The sequence below is a fragment of the Vanacampus margaritifer genome, chromosome 19, assembly GCF_051991255.1.
Source record: "Vanacampus margaritifer isolate UIUO_Vmar chromosome 19, RoL_Vmar_1.0, whole genome shotgun sequence".
NCBI classification, from domain to species: domain Eukaryota; kingdom Metazoa; phylum Chordata; class Actinopteri; order Syngnathiformes; family Syngnathidae; genus Vanacampus; species Vanacampus margaritifer.
Window position 1 is genome coordinate 4,869,225 of NC_135450.1, and position 21,440 is coordinate 4,890,664.

Genomic DNA, 21,440 nt, shown 5'->3' on the forward strand with positions numbered 1-21,440 from the left:
CTTTTTGTGGATTGTCATGCAGAAAAGAAAATGTCTCATTCTCAGTGTGTTTATTTTTTTATTTGTGTGACAATATACTGCATTTCCTTTTTTGTTGGTGCCGTTATTGCTTTTACAAACTCTTATCGCCGTGAACACTCCAAACAACCATCAACATTGGTTGTTTGCTAACATATAGGCAGGAAGAGAATCCATTTTTATGGAATCTGATTAAATGAAACCAAATGTACTGTAGCTTATTCCTGTGATTTTTATGTCATCAAAGTGCCATAAACATGGGGGTGGGGAAAAAAAAACGCAAAACATTTAGGCTTAACGAGACTTAAAAAAGGTACAAAATACTCGTACATAGCTCAAAGCACACAATATAACACACATCATAAACCACTGGAAGAGGACTGGATTAAACAAACAAGCAATCTAAGAAGTCTAATACTGTATAGAAGGGTCACAAGGACTGTAATTACTGTATATGAACTTTGGATAAAGTAGTAGAGTATGGTACTTCACATGATCAACATCAGTCAACAGTTAGCACCATGAGAGACCGACAGGTAGAAACATACACAAACTTTCATTAGCCAAGGGAATGATAAACATAATAAAAATGGCCGGAGAAATCTGAATCCTTAAACTCGACCAAGAAGAGATTCAAACTTTAATTTTTCTTCGTTTATTACGTTACTTGCCCTTTCCTAAGCAACTTCTAGTCTGTCTTTCCCATGTAGATTTGTGGAATTCAACAGTCATATAACAAATTATCGGGTGTCATGTCATGAAAGAGGCTGTATGTACAACAAAAAAAAGACACAAAGGTAAAGTAACAAACATTTTCTCAATGGCTGGTATATACACTATGTCCTCTTTTTTGATAAAATTATATTTTATCATCCATCCATCCATCCATCCATCCATCCAGGCATCCATCCATCCGTCCGTTGTGCTCTTCAGTCGGGGAAACGCTGGCAGGCTTTTTTCCAGCGGCAGGCCGTGCACCACTGATCCTTTCGTTCCACTCCGTAGACCTTGCGACATTTCTTGGCCTCACCGCGACCTTTCCTGTAAATGAAACAATACATGAAAACATAGATAATTACTGGGTTGAAAAAGAAAATCAATGTAAAGTGTGGAATTTTTGGGGTCATTTTTCTGCCGCGAGATGGCATAAATGCATTTGTAAGACACTGGTGACAGCTAAGTGCATTTTTCTTTTCATATTAAGAACTCGTTTACCTGCTCTTTATCGTCAACATCAGGGGCTAAAGCCAAAATGTGGCAGGGTTTTTACTTTCATGTGCTAGCTAGCAAGCTCCTTAGCTAGCTCCTATTGTGCTCGTTTACCTGCTAGGGAGCTAGTTAGCATAAGGGGCTAAAGCCAAACTGTGGCAGGGTTTTTACTTTCTGAACCTGGATTTGCCACCTCGGGGCCTTTTTTGAATCCGATTATATCAGTTCTGCCATTTGTTGACTGCTAACACTTTTTTAAACATCACAATGACTCTTAATACAAATGTATACAACCTTGCAGTTTGAACAACACATTTCAAATTTGATACACATCGATCCCCCTCGAGCGCAATGGCCATCTCATAAACTGACAAAGCTAAATATATACCTTGTGGCTACCGAAAAGTAAATGGGTATTGACTTTTTTGAAGCGTCTATATGGTGTATGTTGTCAGTTGCCATTTAAATCTTAATGGCAAGCGGCTGCAAACGGAGAAATGTGGCGTCTCACCTGAAGGAGCAGTGAGTGCGCGAGGGTGACGCGCTCATTGTCTGGAGCCTGTTCTGTTGCAGCCATTGCTCCCCAACGCTGACAGACCGACAGCGAGGTTTCACCATCTGGACGGAGAATGAAGATGATGATGATGATGAGGCAAGACCCCAGACTCACACTTTTCAGCGGCAAAGAAAAACAAACAACTATACAGATTATGGACTGTCACAGTTGAACTGTGGACCGGCTACACACCACAAAAACAACATTATTCTTTCATGGTCTTGAGAAATTCGAACATTCTTCTGATTTCTCTTCCAAATGCTATTTAGTAAATAACAGAGACAAATAGACTAGTTTATCAATGACTTAAGATAATGGAGCTGGGCTGAACTTAAAAGGCAACATTCTAACATTATAGTAAATTTAGTTTGAAAACATTTCTAGGCGATAAATGAAGAGCAAAAAAACTCCGCTTTTCTGCCGCTGTGCAAGCTAGCTCCTTGCGCACCGTGCTTAACCTCAAAATGCCGCACGTATGGAGTGTAAACAACTCTTCCCCATAATTGTGGTTCATTGTAATGTTCACACCATGTTGATTTTCAATTTTTTTAACAGGTTTTTACAGTGTTAAAGCAAGTCTGAATATAGAATTAATTATCATAACATTGCAATTAGCTGTCAGCATTAGGCTAGCGGACTTTAGTTAGATGAAATGGCATGGTTTGGTTGCACATTCTGGTGTTTAAATATACAATGTAGGGCTGTGCAATTAATTGAAATTCAATTACAATTTCAATGATTACACTCCACAATTACAAAATCAGCATAATCGTAAAAAAAAGGGATTATTATTACAAATTTTTTAGTTGTTTGAATTTATACATTTGCACCTTTAAAAAAAAGTTTAAAAAAAAAACAATTGAAAAAAAATGTTTCATTCAAAAGGAACTTGCATAATCAGTGTTAAAAAAAAAAGTTGTCTTAATATTTTTTATATTTAAACATTTTCTTGTTTTGTACCAAAAATAAATTAGCGTCCTACTGCAGTGCACATGCTGCACTCCAACTTCAAGTCCAACATAAATAAATAAATATTATTATAAATATATATTATTATAAATTCAGTTTGGTCCAAATGGAATTTACATAATTATAGTGTTTCTATTTTTTTTTATTGGTCTTAATATTTTTTAAATGCTTAAAAATTATTATTATATTGATAATTGTTTGAATAATCGTGATTTCGATTGCTACCAAAAACAATCTTGATTATTATTTTTTCCATAATCAAGCAGCCCTAATACAATGTTTGATTCTCTCGTCAGTTTCACAGTAAACTGGACTGGGAGTGACCAATAAACAGGTTGATGTGTGTGTTTTAATGAGTTTTAACTGAGCTCAACACAACTTCAGTGTTCTGGAATGTATTCCCGTATGAATATTTAGACTGAGCAAAGTAGATCAACACAATCTGAGAATCTAAAAGGGGAGGTCAATCTCTACAATAATATGTTCCCCCAACTAGTCTAAACACAGTATTCTGATTAATATTACGTTTTGTGGAATAGCAGCAAAATGGAACATGGGTGTTTTTTATCAATCTCAGGGTGGGGAGGGGGCAGTCATTTTGTCACTTGCTGTCACCTGAAAATGACATCACAGTTGCTCAGGGCTCAGATGGTAACAAGCTCACCTGTTTTCTGAGTTTGGTCATGTGACATTTCCAAGCTGAGCAGTTCTTGATTGTTACCTATGCCCTGAGCAACTGTGATGTCATTTTCAGGCGACAGCAAGTAAAACCACCCATTTGCCATTTTGCTACTTAACTCATATTCCACAAATGCAATATTACTTAGAATGCCGTGTTTAGACGAGTTTAGAAGAGTTTTGGGTTGACTTCCGTTTTAATCATGGCCATGTCCCATATCTGCCACTTGTTGCAAGGCAGAATTTGTGGAGCACATACGTTTGTGATCCTGGTCTAAACTTTTGAATGGCAAAGTACTCGTTAGCTGGATTAAATACAACATGACGTGTTGAATGATGTCATGTTAAATTATTAAAAACACGCACAGGCCACACACATAAAAATATGTTGTTTTCAGCTCGATGACAGAATGAGAAAAACGACAGACGGACAGATTCAAGCTGCCAAGACCCACCTGAGTGTTATTGTGGGCAGAGGCCGTGGTGGGCGTGGTCAAAGTGTGGCAACCTGGACTTCTTGGGGCCACAGGTGCCTGGGCGGGGCTACAGGCCTATAGAGAAGACACCACCACAAGCACCACCCATTATTTACTGTAAGTCATTTAGGTGGAATGTACTACATGGCTGCATCTTGGTTGTAGCCACAAAAAAGGCAACAATTTTACAGACTGTCAGAGTGGAATGAACTATAAACCAAGCTGCCTTCATCCTTAAATTATGTAGGACCACATGCCTGAAACCTCTTTTTTTTTCACAAAATGAATGACCAAATTTGAATAGCTTACATTTGTTTAATTTTGAGGAACAGATTTTTCATATATCTAATATCATGCTTTGATTTGGAAAAAAAAGTGCTGTCCACATTGCTATTATGAATAATACATATTTGCTAGAATTAAGATGTCGTTTTTTGTTTGTTTGTTTTTTATTGTGTTAAAAAAAAAGTTTTTTTATTTTTTCATTTAGTTTTACTTATTTTGTTGAATATAATAACCAGCCGGAATAGTCCCCTGCTCGCTTGTATTGTCGTGTATAGTATATAGTGTATATATATATATATATATATATATATATATATATATATATATATATATAGTATAAGGACGGAAACTGCCAAAATTAATAATGAATAAATAATATTTAAAAAATATGAGAGCAGAGCATTTTTATTATTATTGACATTTAATTCTATTTATAATATAAATAGAATTAAACGGTGGTGACTGGTTAGCACGTTCGCCTCCCAGTGCTATATATATATATATATAGTTTTTATTTCCATTTATATGTATTTTTTGTGTGTATTGTTTTAATATTTGTTATTATTTTCACATTTATTTATTAATTCATTAATTTATCTATTTTTAATTTTGGCAATTTTGTGTCCTCCGCATAGACTATGCATGGGTGAATGTCTAACATTGCTTCTCCAAACTGACCTGATAGAGATGCTCCGAGTGGATCTGCCAGAAGCTGCTGGGGGCTGACTGACTGAGCGGACTGGGCCTGCTTGTGCCCAGGCCGGAGCTGGAGTTGGACCTTGGCCTGTGCGCGGGCGGGATCTGAACAGCCAAACCAGTTGGTGAGCTGCACGAGGCCCAGCTGAGAGGCGATGCTTGGCCCAGAGCCTGCTGTGCAGGAAGTAGTGCAGCGCTGGTGTCCACCGCCTCACAGGATATCTTCATGTAGTAGAAGTCCTCTTCTCTCTGCGACTGATCTGACCCACTGCTGAAAGCAAAAAATAAAAAAATCACCATTGTGGCCCAGATACAAAATCTCAGGGTTGGATCACCTATTAAAATTTTTATTCCCTCCTGTTTTTTTAATGTGGCTTTCTCGCTCAGAAATAATCTTAAGCGCTCGACTGTCTGCATCGGCCTACAATTGTGAGGTTGCCACAGAAAGAAGACTTAAAGAATAATGAAATTATTTTGACAAATCAATCCTATAGCAACCTTGAAATAACTTGAGTGGAGTCCAGACACAATTTCATACAATGTATAGTAAAGACTTGGCAAACTCACCCCAAATGCAGCACTCGGATGTGTCTTTTAATTCCGACGGAAGATGTGAGCACCTTGCCACAATTGGGCCAAAGACACTTGTACAAGCCTTTGAAAGAGCTCTGTGACAGAGAACATGGAAAATGGTAAGTAAAGGTATAAGGCACAAACGTGATTATGAGATGTGATTGGTTGTCTGTCTCAATATGCTCGCTCAGGAAAACTGACGCGCCAGTGCTGCGCAGGTGTGTACCTTTAGCTTTTTGGCATTAAACTCCTCCCCCTGATCCAGCTCCATGTTCAGGCCTTCATCTGGACTGCTATCCATCTCCGGGACGGACGGCGAGGGGGCGGGGCTCACATTGCCGTGATCCCAGCTCCAGTAGCCGCTGCTGCCGCTGTCGGAGAGCTCGCCGCCGCCGCACTCCATGTCAGCTGCCGATGAGGAACCAACTAGAAGTGGAAAGATTCTCTCATGATTATCTCATGGTGTTTGTTTACATTCCTTGGGTATATCATAGATTTTTAGACAATTGTTTTTGTTTTTATGGGTTAATAAATTACAATATACAGGCAAGTCCAAATTTGTCTTGAGTCTTGAAAACATTGTGGAAGGTGACTAAATCCAGAAGAAACTATAAAAATGAGTGGTTATTAAAATTCCATGTTAAATTTAGACAACGTGCTTGTGGAAATGCTCTCTGCTGCTTTCAACTGTGCCCATCCCTATAGCGAACAGCAGGTGTCCCACTTGGGTGCCAAGGTTTTGATGTTCTTCTCTTTATCCAAACAGATTTATCATCACATTTTTCTCCCTTTGTTCCCACTCTGTTCCCTGATTATTTATATTTTGTTTACCATGTAGCCAACATCTATTTTTACTATGCTTTAATAATATTTAAATGGTGAAGATAAACCCACACTAAAGCGATTGTATTCAAATAGGGCAATAATTCTCCGTGAAGTGAGTTAGTTAAACTCTTGAACTAGCAGGAAGTAGGTGACTTTACATAGTCTGTAAAACTATTCAATTTAGATATTGTTCCGCTACAGATTTTTTAAATGTAAAATATTGAATGCGATGCCATGAAGTTTTCCAGTGTGCGTGATTTCCAAGCTTGCGTAGTTTCCCTCCAAGTACGCCAAAACATGCAGTTAGTTAAATGATGACGAAATAACTTGAAATGAAGATTCAAATGAAGAACCTGTCCATACGTGTGAACTAGGGCTGTGCACGAATCGGTGGGGACTTGAATCGACCATTAAACCAATGTTGAATCAGAATTTTGGGATTTGAATGAAAATGAATCATAGCATTCAGTCATATGCATTAGTGTCACAGGAATGATTGAATGGCAACCGACTTGACACCAAGAAATGTTTGCCTGTGTATGTGAATGTTTAGCTGGCTAATGTTAACATTTTACTATTTCATTTTATATTTTACCTCTTTTAAATTTAGTTATAGTTGTGAAGATGTAGATATAACTATGTTAACTCAATATAGCTTGATGAGTAATGCTTTTGTCCTCTTTGTTATCTGTTCTGATATGAACACAAATGAGAGAGTTAATAAGTTTCTATTATTTATCTAAGAAGTCTAGTTTCTGTTAGTTAGAAATCCGTTTTTTGAAAGTTCAAGGGCGAGCTAGTATACTGGGAGAAAGTAATCTGATTTTGTACTTGGGAGGAGGGGAGAGGTGTTTTCTAAAAAAGTCCCGTGTCTGAAAGAGATGACACACATTTGGAGAGAAACATGGCTTGGTGAAATTCCTTTGTGTCATCAGAAGCTTCTGATCAAAAAACCTTGCAAGGACCCTCTTCACGAGATCTCAACTCTGATTTATTTGAACACGCAAAATATTACAAAAACAGGTAATCTAACACTAATAAGCATTATACTAAACTGTTCAAACTCGACAAAGCCCATCTGGTCTACCAACGCCTTTGTTATTGCTTCGCTGTTGGACTATGATGTCATCTTTAGCACAAAGGGAGTTTTTTGGAGAAACGAACGCTGAAAGGGGTTAGCTTAGTTCTAGCTAGCTTAGTGCTAGCTAGCTAACGCTACAGCAGACACAACACAAATAGATAAACATTATCAAAAGTGAAAAAACACCCTGGGTTCTGCCATTGGCCAGCGTACAGGATACTGGAGGTTAAAGAAATGCTTTTTACGTTTGCGTAGGTTGACGCAGCTGCGTTAGCAAGTCTGCCGCATACAGCCTTGGTACACTCGACTCGTGGTCCGCTGGACAACATATGGTGTTGATGAAGCGCTATCTACATATGTTCACTCCATTTACCCCTTACTATTAGGATCAAATTGGATTTTGTTTTTTTTTTGGGGGGGGGGGGACAGTACAATTACGGTTGTGACCCATTTGAATGGATTTGGTGGCTAAATGAGTACGTGAACACGCATTTGTTTACATGTACCCTGCCATTGACTGTTGACAAGTCCAGGGTTTCCTCCACCTGTCATCAGGGATCGGCTTCAGCTCACACATGAGAACAAGCGCTATAGAAAATGAACGGATGGCAACCTTCAAAACCAAATGGCACGGACCTGTTCCAATGTCTGTCTGCGGAGGACTCTGGACCACAGGGTTACAAGACAGACTGGTCAGGACCATGGCGGCCATGATCTCATCCATCTCCACTGACTCTGGGCTACGGAAACTGGAGACGACAGAGTTTAGGTTGCAGTCGGACTGTTAAGCCCACTCTCACTAATTCTTACCGTGTAAAATATCTCTCACCTCCTGTATGCAGGCTCTCTAGCTGATACCACGCATGGGTCCATTGCAGGGGCCCTTGTTTGCAGGGGAGCGGGCATGATGCTCCAACCTCGCTCCAGTTCACTCTGCAGGTGGACTGTCTTGTTCTTGTAAACATTCCTCTCGACAAATGGATCTTGGATGCTGTTCTGTGAGTATATCTTCATAGGAGGGTCAAAGGTTAGATTCCAAATGAGTTGATTCACTTCAAACACTACACTTACATGCCAGCATGAAGCAAATCATTCAATTCTTCTATGAGCCGAGGCGTACACCGTTTATTTCGGTTAAGCTGATTACATAAACTGCAGAACTGGAGTTTTGCTAAGGCCACGAATAAAGCTGTTGAGAAAATATTTCCTGTCCATCTGTGGTGTCCTGCCTGCAGACAATATGGCTTACAATGGAGGGAGTATGAAAAGGTAGCGAGTGCCAACCTCTGACTAGGCAGTAACAGAGGAGCAAGAAAGGATGATCCCTTTTGTGTGGGATCATTTCCGTTCTCTAAAAGAGGATTTATGACTGCCAACATACTGCCATGAAGGCAATAAAAAGAGAATATTATGTAGCCTACACGGCATCATTCGGACAACAGTGTGTTATTGTGAAGTCAATGCATTGTTATGTGCTGGAATTGTGAAATGCATTTTTCACTAACACCAAATGTGGTGCCTTTTTTTCTAATAGAAAGATTTGGGAGTTTAAATTGACACTGCAGTATTTTTTGGCTCTCTACATGAGTTAAATTTTTAATTAATATTATCATATACTGTATCATTTCTAGTGTTAATGAAAGCATCTGGTTTTGAGTGTTACAAAGTACAAGACTAGATGGTGTAGTACTGTAGTGTAAAGTTAACACTGAACAGTGTTAAATTTCATCAATTTCAGTGTTGTTTTAAGTCACACAGTCAAACTTAACGAACACTTTCGTACGACGGCGTATTAGGGCCACGTATAAATGTATATTATTTTAGTGGGGTGATATCCTGAGAAAAAATACACATTTCTGAGAAAAAACTTGTTTATTTGCGACATTACAAAGTAGCAAATTTGTGAGAAAAAAACCTCACAAATTTACGACATAAAACTCACAAATTTACGACATTATAAAGTGGCAAATTTGCGAGAAAAAACCTTGTAAATTTATGAGAAATAAACATAATCGTGAGGGGAAAAAAACAGAAACTTGCAAGAAATAGACGTAGCGTACTCAGATGTTTGTGCCAATACTTTTCAGTGGGGTTTTTAAATAAGGAGCTAGGAATTGCTTTATCAGAGATTAACCATATCATATTAAGTATTCACACTTTGAAGTGTTGGGTACAAGTCGCTAAATTGATGTGTTGAATTTGCTGTTCATTCACTTGCATTTACCTAAAGTCTGCTAGCTTCTGATTGGTTAGTGTTAGTCAGCTGATAGGGGGTCAGGAAGTCTTGTCGCTGTAGCTTGCCGTGTGTAACGATTACAGTTTAGAAATCAGTCTCCATCCTGCCTTTTCATTTTATAAAGATTGTTCCATTAACCACCAACGAATCTCCATGTTATATAGCTCTTCGCCCAGACTATAGCTACCCTACGTCTTGCAAATTTTTTTCCTTGCAAATCTACGAGTTTTTCTCGTAAATTTGTGAATTTTTTCCTCGCAAATTTGCCACATTATGTCACAAACAAACCTTTGAGTTTTTTCTCGTAAATTTGTGAGGTGTTTTTCTTGCAAATTTGCCACTTTGTAATGTCACAAATTTGCGAATTAATTTCTTGTAAATTTGTGAGTTTTTTTCTAGCAAATTTGACGCTTTATAATGTCACAAAGCTGTGAGTGTTTTCTCGTAAATTTGTGAGGTTTTTTTTCCTGCAAATTTACCACTTTATAATGTTGAGTTAATTTCTCATAAATGTATTAGTTTTTTCTTGCAAATTTGCCACTTTATAATGTCACAAATCTGTGAGTTTTTCTCATAAATTGGTGAGTCTTCCCCCGCAAATTTGCCACTTTATAATGTGGCAAATATACGATTTTTTTCGCATAAATTTGTTAGTTTTTTCCCACTCGGAATATTACAACCCCTCTAAAATATACGTGGCCCTAATACGCCGTCGTATTTCGAAAGTGTTGTTTAAACTATATTTAGAGCGACCAATATAGATACTTTTGTGTATTGTTAAATTTTAAATTTTACTTTGTAGGTGTTGAATTAACACTGCTGGATTTTGTGCAGTCTAATTAAATACAATAACTTTTATTTTTTACATTTTGCTTCTCCTAAGTGCATTTAAACACTCCCAAAAACTATTTGCATACAAGCAATAAAAAAAAAGTGTCTATAATATGTTCTGAAACATTCTTTATCATTAGAACAAGAAAGTAATCTGAATCTGTCTTCTCACCACAGTGTTCTGCTGCATGTCAGGTCTGTCGATGGCATGCATGTTGGAGACACAGGCCCGCAGTCCTGCTGCCAGTCCGCCTGGGTCGGATTCAGCTCTGTCCTTGGATCTCATAGCTGCCATGGTGCTGCTGCTTTGCAGTGTGGGGACTCAGCAGTCAAGCACGGTGTCAAACCTCCCTGTGGGTGACACACCAGAGAAATCACGAGTTATGAAGCAACCAAAATATTTATAAGTGAGCGTATCATTCTGTAGTGAGTTGCCTGTGTTCAAATTTACTCAAATTTATCCTTCTTTGTGGGTCAATTTCACCGCAGCAATTTAACCCTCCGGAAAATGACGAGATATATTTACAGTATATACAGTATTTACAGAAGTAATGACGGTAGTAATGACGGTAGTTACAACGGCGCGATACTCTCCTTCCTAATTCCACTGTGGTTCGTAGCACTGTATGTTTTGCTTTGCTGTCACTGGCACTGTTGTCTTTCTTTGGGCCCAAAATTAAAATGCTCTCGCGAATATGGAGCACCTCCGGGAGTATTCACGATCTGACTGGAAATGAGCAGTGCATAGTCTCAACTGCCGCAACGTGAGAATTCGGCATTGCTCGACTTCGCTCGGCTACCCGTTTTCAACGTACGTTCGGCTTAGCTTGCTTTGCTTGGGTGTTCGAACTCCAAAAATGAGTTCAAACTCCGAGGCATTTTTCACTCAGATTTTTGGGTTGAAGTCCGATTTGTATGAGTTCCGAGACGTTCAAACTCCAAGGTTCCACTGTACTGGCACGAGCAGCTGTTCAACAACGTGCCTGACGTTAAACAACGCACGCAAGGACCGCTTGGTAGTCTAACAATACGCCTGATGTAAAATACACAAACTCAGCACTGAACTAAACCAATCCTTAATATAGCATTTATCATCCACTGATGCCATCACACCACAACAAAAAAGTTAAGGTATTTTTTATTGTTTAAATACTGTACAGGGTGTAAATGTAAAAAACATAAATAGAAATTAAAATATGGATTTCCTGTTTTTGGAGCTTGGGAACGGATTAATTGCATTTACATTATTTACTCCTATGGGGAAATTTTTTTTCGGAGGTTGAACAATTCGGACTTTGAACACTTCGCAGGAACGAATTATGTTCAAACTCCGAGGTACCACTGTGCATATGTAAATATATATATATATATATATACACATACATACATATATATATAAAAAAATTAACCGTAGTTCATGTGTCAGTTTGTTCACGTTTATATCTCATGATTAAATCCATTACGAACCATTTTAATACTGCATTACCTTTCACAGATCATGGTTTGATGAAAATAATTCAAAAAAATGTATCATTTAAAAGATGCATGTTGAAAAAGTTTTAATGTGACCATAACAAATGGGGTCACACATTATTATTATGAGTAGCAACATTTTTTGAAATAATTAATAGTTGAAATTAGGGGTGTCAGGGCAATTAAATGTTTTTAATTGTAATTAATCGCATGACTTCAATAATTAACTCTTGATTCATCACAAATCGTACATATGTTCTAAATGTATAATAAAATATTTTTTATAAGTTTTCATATTCTTAACATAAAAGTGGAAAAATGTTAAACTAATAGAAATATGGCTGCATGTTTTAGTCATTGATAGTTATTTCATAATAATTCATAAAATTAAGTTAAAATTAAAAAGATGTACTGTAAAAACGAGTGTGATATTGATTTGTGCTGTGGTCATTTTTCTGCCACTAGATGGCATAATTCCATTGTAAGACATTGGTGACATCTCAGTGCATTTTTCTTTTCATATTAAGAGCTGCTATCCAATCTTTAACATAAAGTAATTTGTGAAATTCTGTACATTTTTAAAATTGTAAAATACAACTTGACCCAAGTCTCCACAAATATATGCATTATTGTTAAATTTATTACTACTAAATTTTGACATGGACGTGTCTGCTGCATTGTGGCCTGAATGTCCCCAGTACAGGCTTTTCAAGTAAGTGGCGGTCATTAATCGTGCGTTGAACAAATTAGTGGTGATAAATGAATTTTAAATTAACTCAAAATTAACTTACTAATTTTGACAGCCCTAGTTGAAATGTATTATACTAGCATGCATATGCCATAAAGCCAATAAACTTGAATTAAGGGACTAAAAATGTCTACAACAATGAGTGTTTTTTTTTTTTTTGCCCCTTATCTAAATGAACTCTGCGGTTAATCCTTTAGTATATGATTCTCTTTCTAGGTTGATAAATACAATACTGAGCTTATTGTTCTGATGCAACAACAAGTTCACATCAATATTAAAAGAACGGAATGTTCACCACAAAGTTAGATGAGTGTAATCATTAAGCAGAGCGACTTGCATGCCCCACACCCTTCACGTTAAACTTGTACAGTTTTTGTTTTTATGACTTATTACCAAGAGTGGTTAACTTTTTTATTATTATTATTATTTGTGTAACTGTGAAGAATACTAAAATGTTCCTTGAAACATTGCCTGCACAGTATATGTTTTGTTTTCCCCCCAGTTGTATTTTTACTTCGCAAAAATGGTTTTATTTTCATCCTCCACCTTAAATTTATCTTTGGTTGCGAATGACATGTTTGTGATTAAGTTCTCAAGTTAACTCTTGGACAAATCTGATGACAGGAATATGACATCTCAGTTTGTCCGCCTCCAGCAAAAAAAGGCAGTAATGTGACAAATAATGAGAAATTCATGTGTAAAATTTATGGTGGGCTCCTTTTAACTGTACGAGTTTATATAACATTCTGTAATAGAACATTTGTGGAAATACAGGCCTCCTGCTCCGAAATATTATCTGCAATGAATACGTTTTTATTGGAATGATGTATTAAGTTTGGTCTGCTTAAGTTTATTGACCTAAATAATTGGCTGATTTAGGCCTTGCTGGATTGCCCAAAGCATGCATTAATGTCAACATCACAATTTTAACTTTATTAGATGAATCTGAAGAAAAACACAATTCAGATCTCATGGCCAATTGTAATAGCTTTGGGTAATTCTCTCTAAATACGTGACAGACAACACGTAGAGTAGTTGTCATCCGATGATTCACTATGATCTGTCAGTGTAAGGGTGAAATGGGGCTAATGCTGCATTGACTGAAATAGGAATAATCCAAGACAAAATGAGAGAACTTTAAAAACGGTGACTATTTTTTCTGGTTTGGCATAGACTGTCACAATTCCTCCAAACAATTTGGATGCTCAAATGCTCAATCTCTTAAGAAAATGCTGATACTCAACAATTGTTTTGTAAATTAAACCAACCCAAGGCTCAAAATACTGTAAGCAGTTTTGCATCACAGTTGGTTTTGTTTTTGTTTGTTTGTTGTTGTTTTTTTTTTTGGGGGGGGGGGGTACATTTCAATGGCCGTCTATTAAACATGGATTTTCACCTAGTCACAATTTTTATTTTTTTTAGAAATCTTAATCATTTTGTTCTCGACAGAATAAGGTATATTAATTTATTTAGTTTATTGTAGCATCTCTCTAATTGAATGGCTGGTTGCTGTCAGCCCTAAACAAAACATGCCATAAAAACATAAAATTACTTTCCCGCTCAAAAAATTAAAAAAAAAATCCTCAGCTCCGTGGTGAAAGGCTGTTTTGTTCGTAGGCGAAAGTCATCCAAATTATGGTACGTCTTTATTCAACCATAAATTTAATGTTTTTTTTGTTTTTTCATAGAACATGCTGTATCCCTACACAGACTCGCTGTTGTGGAATCATGCTCCTTAACAAAAAGTGATAAAGAATTATTAATTTAAATTCATTTCTGACCAATTTAAAATTATTTAGTAGTTGTCAAAGGGGAAGTCAACCCAAGAATGTTCTTTACAATAATATATTTATTATGTTGTATGTGCCCCCACTCGTCTTAACACGGCTTAGGTTCAGAAAACAGGTAAGCCATGATTGGTCGTTACCTGAGCAGCAGCTGTGATGTAATTTTTTGTCAACAGCAAGTGACAAAATGGCCAACCCTGGAGTTGGATTAAAGACAGGCGGATATTGCTGTTTAACTCATATTCCACAAATGCAATATTAATCTGAGTACCATGTTTAGACTAGTGGGGGGACATAAAGAAAAGTTTGGGGTTGAGTTCCTTCTTTAAGTTCTCAAGAGTACTCAACATGATGCACCATTTTATTCATCAACTATTAGTCTCAAAAAAATTATGAGAAACTGTTTAATTTTGTCACTACTAACACATTATGATGATGATGATAATGTGTGAGTGTAATACTAAATTTGGATTCGAACTCTATTGAATAGCATGCAGGAGAGGCTACGTCTGTCGTTTTAGCTCGGTATTTCGGTCAAATTTCCCACCTCCTTGTGTATCCCTGAATGCAGCGTTAAGACCGAGACTGCCAAGGCGCTCCACCAATCAGATTCGAGTATGCGTTGTAAACAAGCGCTATAAAAGTGGGCGGGCGCCTCCACCGATTGGCTGGCCACTCATACCTCGGCACACACCCCCTTACTGACAACGTGTTCCGACACGAGTTTCGCCGGGAGGCGCTGTGCTGGACGACGGGATAGTGCCGAAAATAACCGTGTTTTCACGCTAAAATGCATATTAAAAAGGGATAAAACGCTTAAGAAAACCAACGTGACAAATCACACATCGATGAAAATGGCAAAGCAAACGAGTGTGTGCCAATATTGTGACTAGAACGAGGTGGTGAAAAAATAACGTCATCAGCCAAAACCACGTTAGGCTGCTCAAATGCGACTACAATTATAAATACATGAGAAGAAATGCGTGCAAATGGGATGCACAAACATTCTTATTTATCATACACCTTGCATGTATGTTTACAATCTGCAGCACATTCGAGATCTTACTGTCGAATACAAGTTCAAATATATGCAAGCCCCTTGTTTACATCGCTTGTTTACACAAGTCGTCGCCTAATTAACGACTAAACACAATATTTAGCATTTAGCTAAGCAAAGTTGCACTACATCACTGATCTCCACCCGGCAACGCAACCCCCACCCCCTCCCGCTTCAAGCAGGCAGCTTAAGCAAAACAATATTTGCATGCGCTGTGTTTAACCAATCTCTTATGCCGTGGAATAAACAAACATTCTCATACTTACTCGCTCGATGTAGACGGTCGAACCGTCCCTTTGTTGCTGTAGCGGCGGTAGTCGCCTGTCCCGCCGTTTGCCGGCCGACCGTCAAAGTGCCAGGGGAAGGAAGGGAAGAAGGGGGTTGGTCTGTTGTACGTGCGTCTACGTGTGTCTGTTTGCTGGAGCAATGCCGGGCTGACAGCTGGCCACGCAGTCCTGATAGCAACAGACGAAGTACGGCCGTGGGGGCTAAGGTAGGCATCATTACATATCCGACATGGTTCGGATTCAGGACCCGGCTACAAATCAGTCTAATTCACATTATTATAATTATTGTTATTTTTATTATTATTATTATTAAGAAGTAGTAGTAGTAGTAGTACAGAAATGTATTGCATTCACTTGAAAAAAAAGTCCTGTTTTACTGACTAATTTTTTGGGGAGCTTTGTTTTTTTGTGTATTTTTTTTCAGTTTCATTGAATATTTTTTTCTCTGTTTTTTGAGTATTTTTTTTTGTTTAAAAAATATATAGTTTCCTCTGTTTTTCAGATTCCCCCCCCCCTGTTTTTCTGAGTATTTTTTCCCTGTTTTATAAAATAATTATTTTTCTGTTTTTCTAAAAAAATAAAAATAATAAGTTTTTCTGAATATTTTTTAAAGGGGGTTTCCCTCAGAGATTAGAGAACAAACCACAATACAGTATACACATTCATTCCTTTATTGAGAGCCAGTAAGTAAACATGACCATCTTATTGCATATGAAGGTATGCGGGAAAGTGTCCGCTCTCGCTTTTTCGCGAGTCTGCAACAAGTCACTTGAAGTTCAGAGGTAAGAAATAAAAAAAAATGCTCAGAAAAACAGAACACCAGCTCTGTTTTTCGGAATATTTTTTTTCTGTTTTTTTGAATAATTTTTTTTGCTGTTTTTTTTTTTAAATAAATTTGTTCTGTTTTTTAAAATATTTTTTTCCGTTTTTCTCTCAATTTTTTTTACAGCCTGTTTTTCGGGAAAAAAATTGACAGAAAAACTTTATTCAGTAAAACAAAAAATATATATTCAGAAAAACAGAAAATACAAATAAAAAAATACTCAAAAAAGACAAAGCTCCCCCAAAAATTTGTCAGAAAAACAGGAGTTTCTTTTTTTTTTTTCAAGTGAATGCAATACGCTTCTGTACTAATGAAAATTGATAGAGTTAACAAATAATCATGGTTGGGGAATCCAAGTCCGGAAAGCAAAAACCCTGAAACAGTTTGGTTTTAGACACAGGTGTTTACTCAACAGGTGGAGACAACATTGTTTAACTGCCAGTTGAGTGGAAGCACCTGTGGCTAAAGCCAATCTGTGTTTTTTCTGGACTTGGATTCCCCAACCCGGCGAAATAACCACTTGTTTCTAAAACTGACTTTATTACTATGGTGGTATTATCTTGCAAAAATGACATTGCAATCACAGTCTCAATACACTTTATGAACTTAAAGGGGAAGTCAAGTAAAAAAAAAAAAGAAGAATGTCACGTAACCAAACAAACCCAGAAAACAGGTGTTGTCATTTTTAGCCGACATCAAGTAGGCCTACAAGTCAAAATGGCTGCCCGCACACAGTATCTAATGAATAAATATCTATGTAATAAAGCAAAAGTAAAGTGAGTTACAAACCTGGATTGCAATGGAAGGCACTTATTTTTTTTTTATGTTAGAAAAATCTTATGGTACACCAAACAAAAATGCCACAGAGCATACAATATATGGAATAGTGATCACAAATGTACTTGATGCTGCATTTAAGGAATGTAGAAAGCCCGATTTATCCTACACGGTTTGTCCCATTTCGACTTCACAGCGTTCGAGACGAACGTAAACAACAAAGATGGCTGATTTTGATAGACAGGATTGTTTATTGTTCTGGTTAACACAGCCAGTCCAAATCACTTTTTGTTACTAGAAGTTACTTTGGAATAACCAAATTAGTGTTATAATAAATAAAGAGATTAATATGTTTATAATCGTTCTATGATTTGCAAATCATGGCTTGCATTTGTCGAGTGACGTCAGATTAAGTCCAGTCGGTGATGTTGGGTGCATTTTTTTTAATTTCGCAACTCGGATCTCCGAATTCAAAGGGGCTCTCCCGTCCACACTTCCTGGTATGAACTCTGAAAAATCTGACTTCCCATCTTCCTTGAATGCAGCATTGGTCTAAATTCTGGGCCTGTTTCGTTGAACTCAACAGGTGGCTACACAAGATTTGAGGTGTGCTTTCTGCCATCTAGTGGAAGAGTATTTCAATGTTCTTCCTGTCACTACACTTTAGCAGGGGTGCTCAAGTTCGGTCCTCAAGAGCCCCTATCTAGCCTGTTTTCCATGTTTCTCTCCACTAACACACCTGATTCATGATCAGGATCGTTATCAGGCTTCTGCAAAGCTTGCTGACGAGCTGATCATTAGATTCAGCTGTGCTGCAGGAGGGAAACATGGAAAACAGGCTGGATAGGGGCTCTCGAAGACCAAACCTGAGCACCCCTGCTCTAAAGAGAATTGTTGAACCAATTTAAGATTACAAATTGAATTGCTGACCAATTAAAAAAAAAAATGCTTCAAGTGGTAACACAAAGTGAATATATTAAGTTTAAGTGATTATGAGTTCATTAAACTTAATACTTCTGATTTGAGTAATTTTGCATTACCTTAATTCAGTTTATTCACTTTGGACTAATTTAATTCAATTGTGTGTTACCACTTGCAGCGATTTTTGGTCAATAATTCAATTTATAATCTTAAATTGGTTCAACAATTCTCTTTTTAGACTGTATATATAAGTGGAAGAGATAGATGGACAAATATACATTATTTGTAGTAAATACATGTATTTTTTTGGTGACTAATTAAGTGAAATCGGATCATTTTTCATGGCACAATCGCTCAAATGTAGTACGGAGGTGGGCAGTGAATGAATTACTCAATGTAGCATGTCAGCAACTATGGATGTCTTTAAAATCAGTGCAAATCAACAAACATTTCCTATTCAATATAATGCCTATTATTCCGCATAAAGAGTTGTACACTTTATATCCCCACAACCACCTATAATTTGACCAAATACGTAGATAAAATTACGTACAGTGCTATATGAGCATACAATATTTTTTGTCTGCCCCTTGATTGACCCCGCAACAAATGACGCGTTGCATACATGGAGATCAAATGCGACTGACCTGACTGTATAAGTGCACAGAGAGAGAGAGAGAGAGAGAGAGAAAGAGAGAGAGAGCAGATTAGTGTCGACTGTCTGCACCCTCTCCGCCAGACATGTAGTCAGCAGGGATTTTCTAGTCTGAGCACTGCGCTGCATTTACAAAAGGAGAGGAAACCAATCCTAGTCCCAATCTCATCTCTAAACCAGACACAATTCCTTTTATTCCGTGACACCATCATGGCATCCACTAACACTAGACTTGTTTGAGAGTGATGCTATAATGAGCCATTTCAACAGCAGCATAATAGAAGTCAAGGGTGCCATTATCTTTGGAATTTCCATATACATAGAGTGAGGACATAAACATGCATACTTGTTTTATTAGATACAATAAAGACTAATGAACTAATTGTAATTTGATCCCAGTGGCAGTTTTTATTGCCTTTGTTTCGTGCAATCTTTCTCATTTCAACCAGTTCATATTCAGCTAGTTGGTAGTTATGGTAGTTATTACAAAAAACGACCAGCAGGTGGCAGCGGAGTATAAGAGATTGACCAGGGCGATGATGCAACAAGCCCTTTTCCCCAGTGTTTTGAACATGTTTGTGAATAATGATAAAACTGAGCTATATTCCAATGCTAATTGCTGCAAAACGGAAACAGATACAAATATGTTTTTTTTCCTGATGAAAGAGGAGACTCTAATCTTTATTTTGGTAGGTTCCATGTTTTTATTGCAATAGAACGCAATATTCTGTGGGCCTTGCAAAATCAGTCAACATCCAGTAAAACAGCCGGGAGCAAAGAGGGTTGCTTCAATGAAAATGACTGGGAGTGAATGAGTTAACAGGTCTTCTAGGTCTCCGTTGAAAGTGTAGAGCTGGCCCACTGTTCCGTAGCCAGGAGGACAACCACCTTGCTCCTCCTGAATCTGAGGTACATCAGACCTTCTTCTTCAGAACGTGCTAGAGCATCTATCTATCTATCTATCTATCTATCTATCTATCTATCTATCTATCTATCTATCTATCTATCTATCTATCTATCTATCTATCTATCTATCTATCTATCTATCCATCTATCTGTCTATCTATCTATCTATCTATCTATCTATTTAGTCCTATTACTACCTGGGATGAAGACGTTCCTGTGTTTGTGATGATGCTGACTAAAATCCTGTGACCAAGACAGACTATACCTGCCACTCTCTTGAATCACTTGTAATAACTGTAGCGAGTGCTCCTGGTCTGTAGTCATTCAAACAGATGGACAACAGTGATCAAAAACACAGCAATTCCAATTGTTGGTAGTAGGGATGGGATTAGCACCAAAATCTCCACATCTGGTTTGCAGTTCTTATGAACAGTTTGTACGTCTGCACTAGGCACTTTTGATAAAAATACACATGTAAACACACACACACACACACATATACACACACACACAGAGGTTTGTTTTACTATCTTTGTGGGGCCATCTCATTGACATAATGCATTTCCTAGCCCCTCCCCCTAATCCCAACCATCAAAAATGATTGCCTACCCCCATCAGTTACCCTAACCTCAACCATAACCCAATTCAAACCTAAACTGTAAAACCAAGTCTTGACCCTCAAAAAGTGGTTTAAACTTGTGGGGCCCAGCAAAATAGCCCCACAACTCTGTGAAATCCCGAAATGTTGGCCCCACTATGTAACAAAAACAAGACCACACACACGTTCCCACATTCGCTTACAGAAGGTTGCAGTCCGTTCTCCTCGGTGTACAGAGTGAGTACAAAGGAAACAGGACACTGTGGGTTTTGTCTGAGAGCCAGGTTTCAGTGAAAATAAGAGCAACACTATTTAATTACCTGCTGTACAGTGTTATAATACAGATCTCAACGTGTCAATTTGTTCTTCAGTGATCGCACATTGCCCGAGCCCTAGCCTTTGGCCTGGTAATGAGCTCGTTTACATACCAGTTGAGTAGAAGCACCTGCGGCTAAAGCCAAATTGCATGGTTTTCACTTTCTAGACAAGGGGTGGCCGAGTTCGGTCCTCGAGAACCACTATCCAGCCTGTTTTCAATGTCTCCCTCCTTCAGCGCAGCTGACTCTAATGATCAGCTCGTCAGCAAGCTTTGCAAAAGCCTGATAACGATCTTGATCATGAATCAGGTGTGTTAGTGAGTAGAGCGAAACAGGCTGCATAGTGGCTCTCGAGAACCAAACTTGGCCACCCCTGTTCTGGACCTCACTAAAAACAATTGGGTCAAAAGTAACCGAATTATGGCTCAAAAATGGACTGATCCACTTTATCTGTCAATTTGACCTAACTTTCTGGGTTGTTTCATACAAAATGACCCAATTTTTTCATCCAAGTAAAGGATCTGACCAATGTTTTTGAGTTGTTTTACACCAAAAGACAAATTTCTTGACTCAAAGTAGAGGATCGGTCCATTTTTGACCCATAGTTGGGTTATTTTTGACCCAACTGTTTTTAGAGTGTTGATTCTCCACCTCTGCT

At 37.8% G+C, this 21,440-nt stretch overlaps 1 protein-coding gene across 2 annotated transcripts; it reads right to left on the bottom strand.

Annotated features, from left to right (window-relative positions):
• Positions 1 to 38: 38 nt before the first annotated feature.
• On the bottom strand, positions 39 to 15,955 carry znf395b (zinc finger protein 395b). 2 transcript variants are annotated; one of them, XM_077553233.1, is made up of 10 exons: positions 15,765 to 15,955; positions 10,606 to 10,784; positions 8,196 to 8,374; positions 8,003 to 8,115; positions 5,687 to 5,886; positions 5,455 to 5,555; positions 4,870 to 5,155; positions 3,886 to 3,981; positions 1,739 to 1,845; positions 39 to 1,059 (listed from the first exon to the last, which is right to left on the bottom strand). In XM_077553233.1, exons 2-10 carry the CDS (start codon positions 10,726 to 10,728, stop codon positions 948 to 950), a joined length of 1,317 nt encoding a protein of 438 aa, XP_077409359.1. In that variant the 5' UTR covers positions 10,729 to 10,784; positions 15,765 to 15,955; the 3' UTR covers positions 39 to 947. The 2 variants fall into 2 exon arrangements, with proteins under 2 accessions (XP_077409359.1, XP_077409358.1); XM_077553232.1 differs by having other exon boundaries at positions 4,870 to 5,158; positions 15,765 to 15,953.
• Positions 15,956 to 21,440: the final 5,485 nt, after the last annotated feature.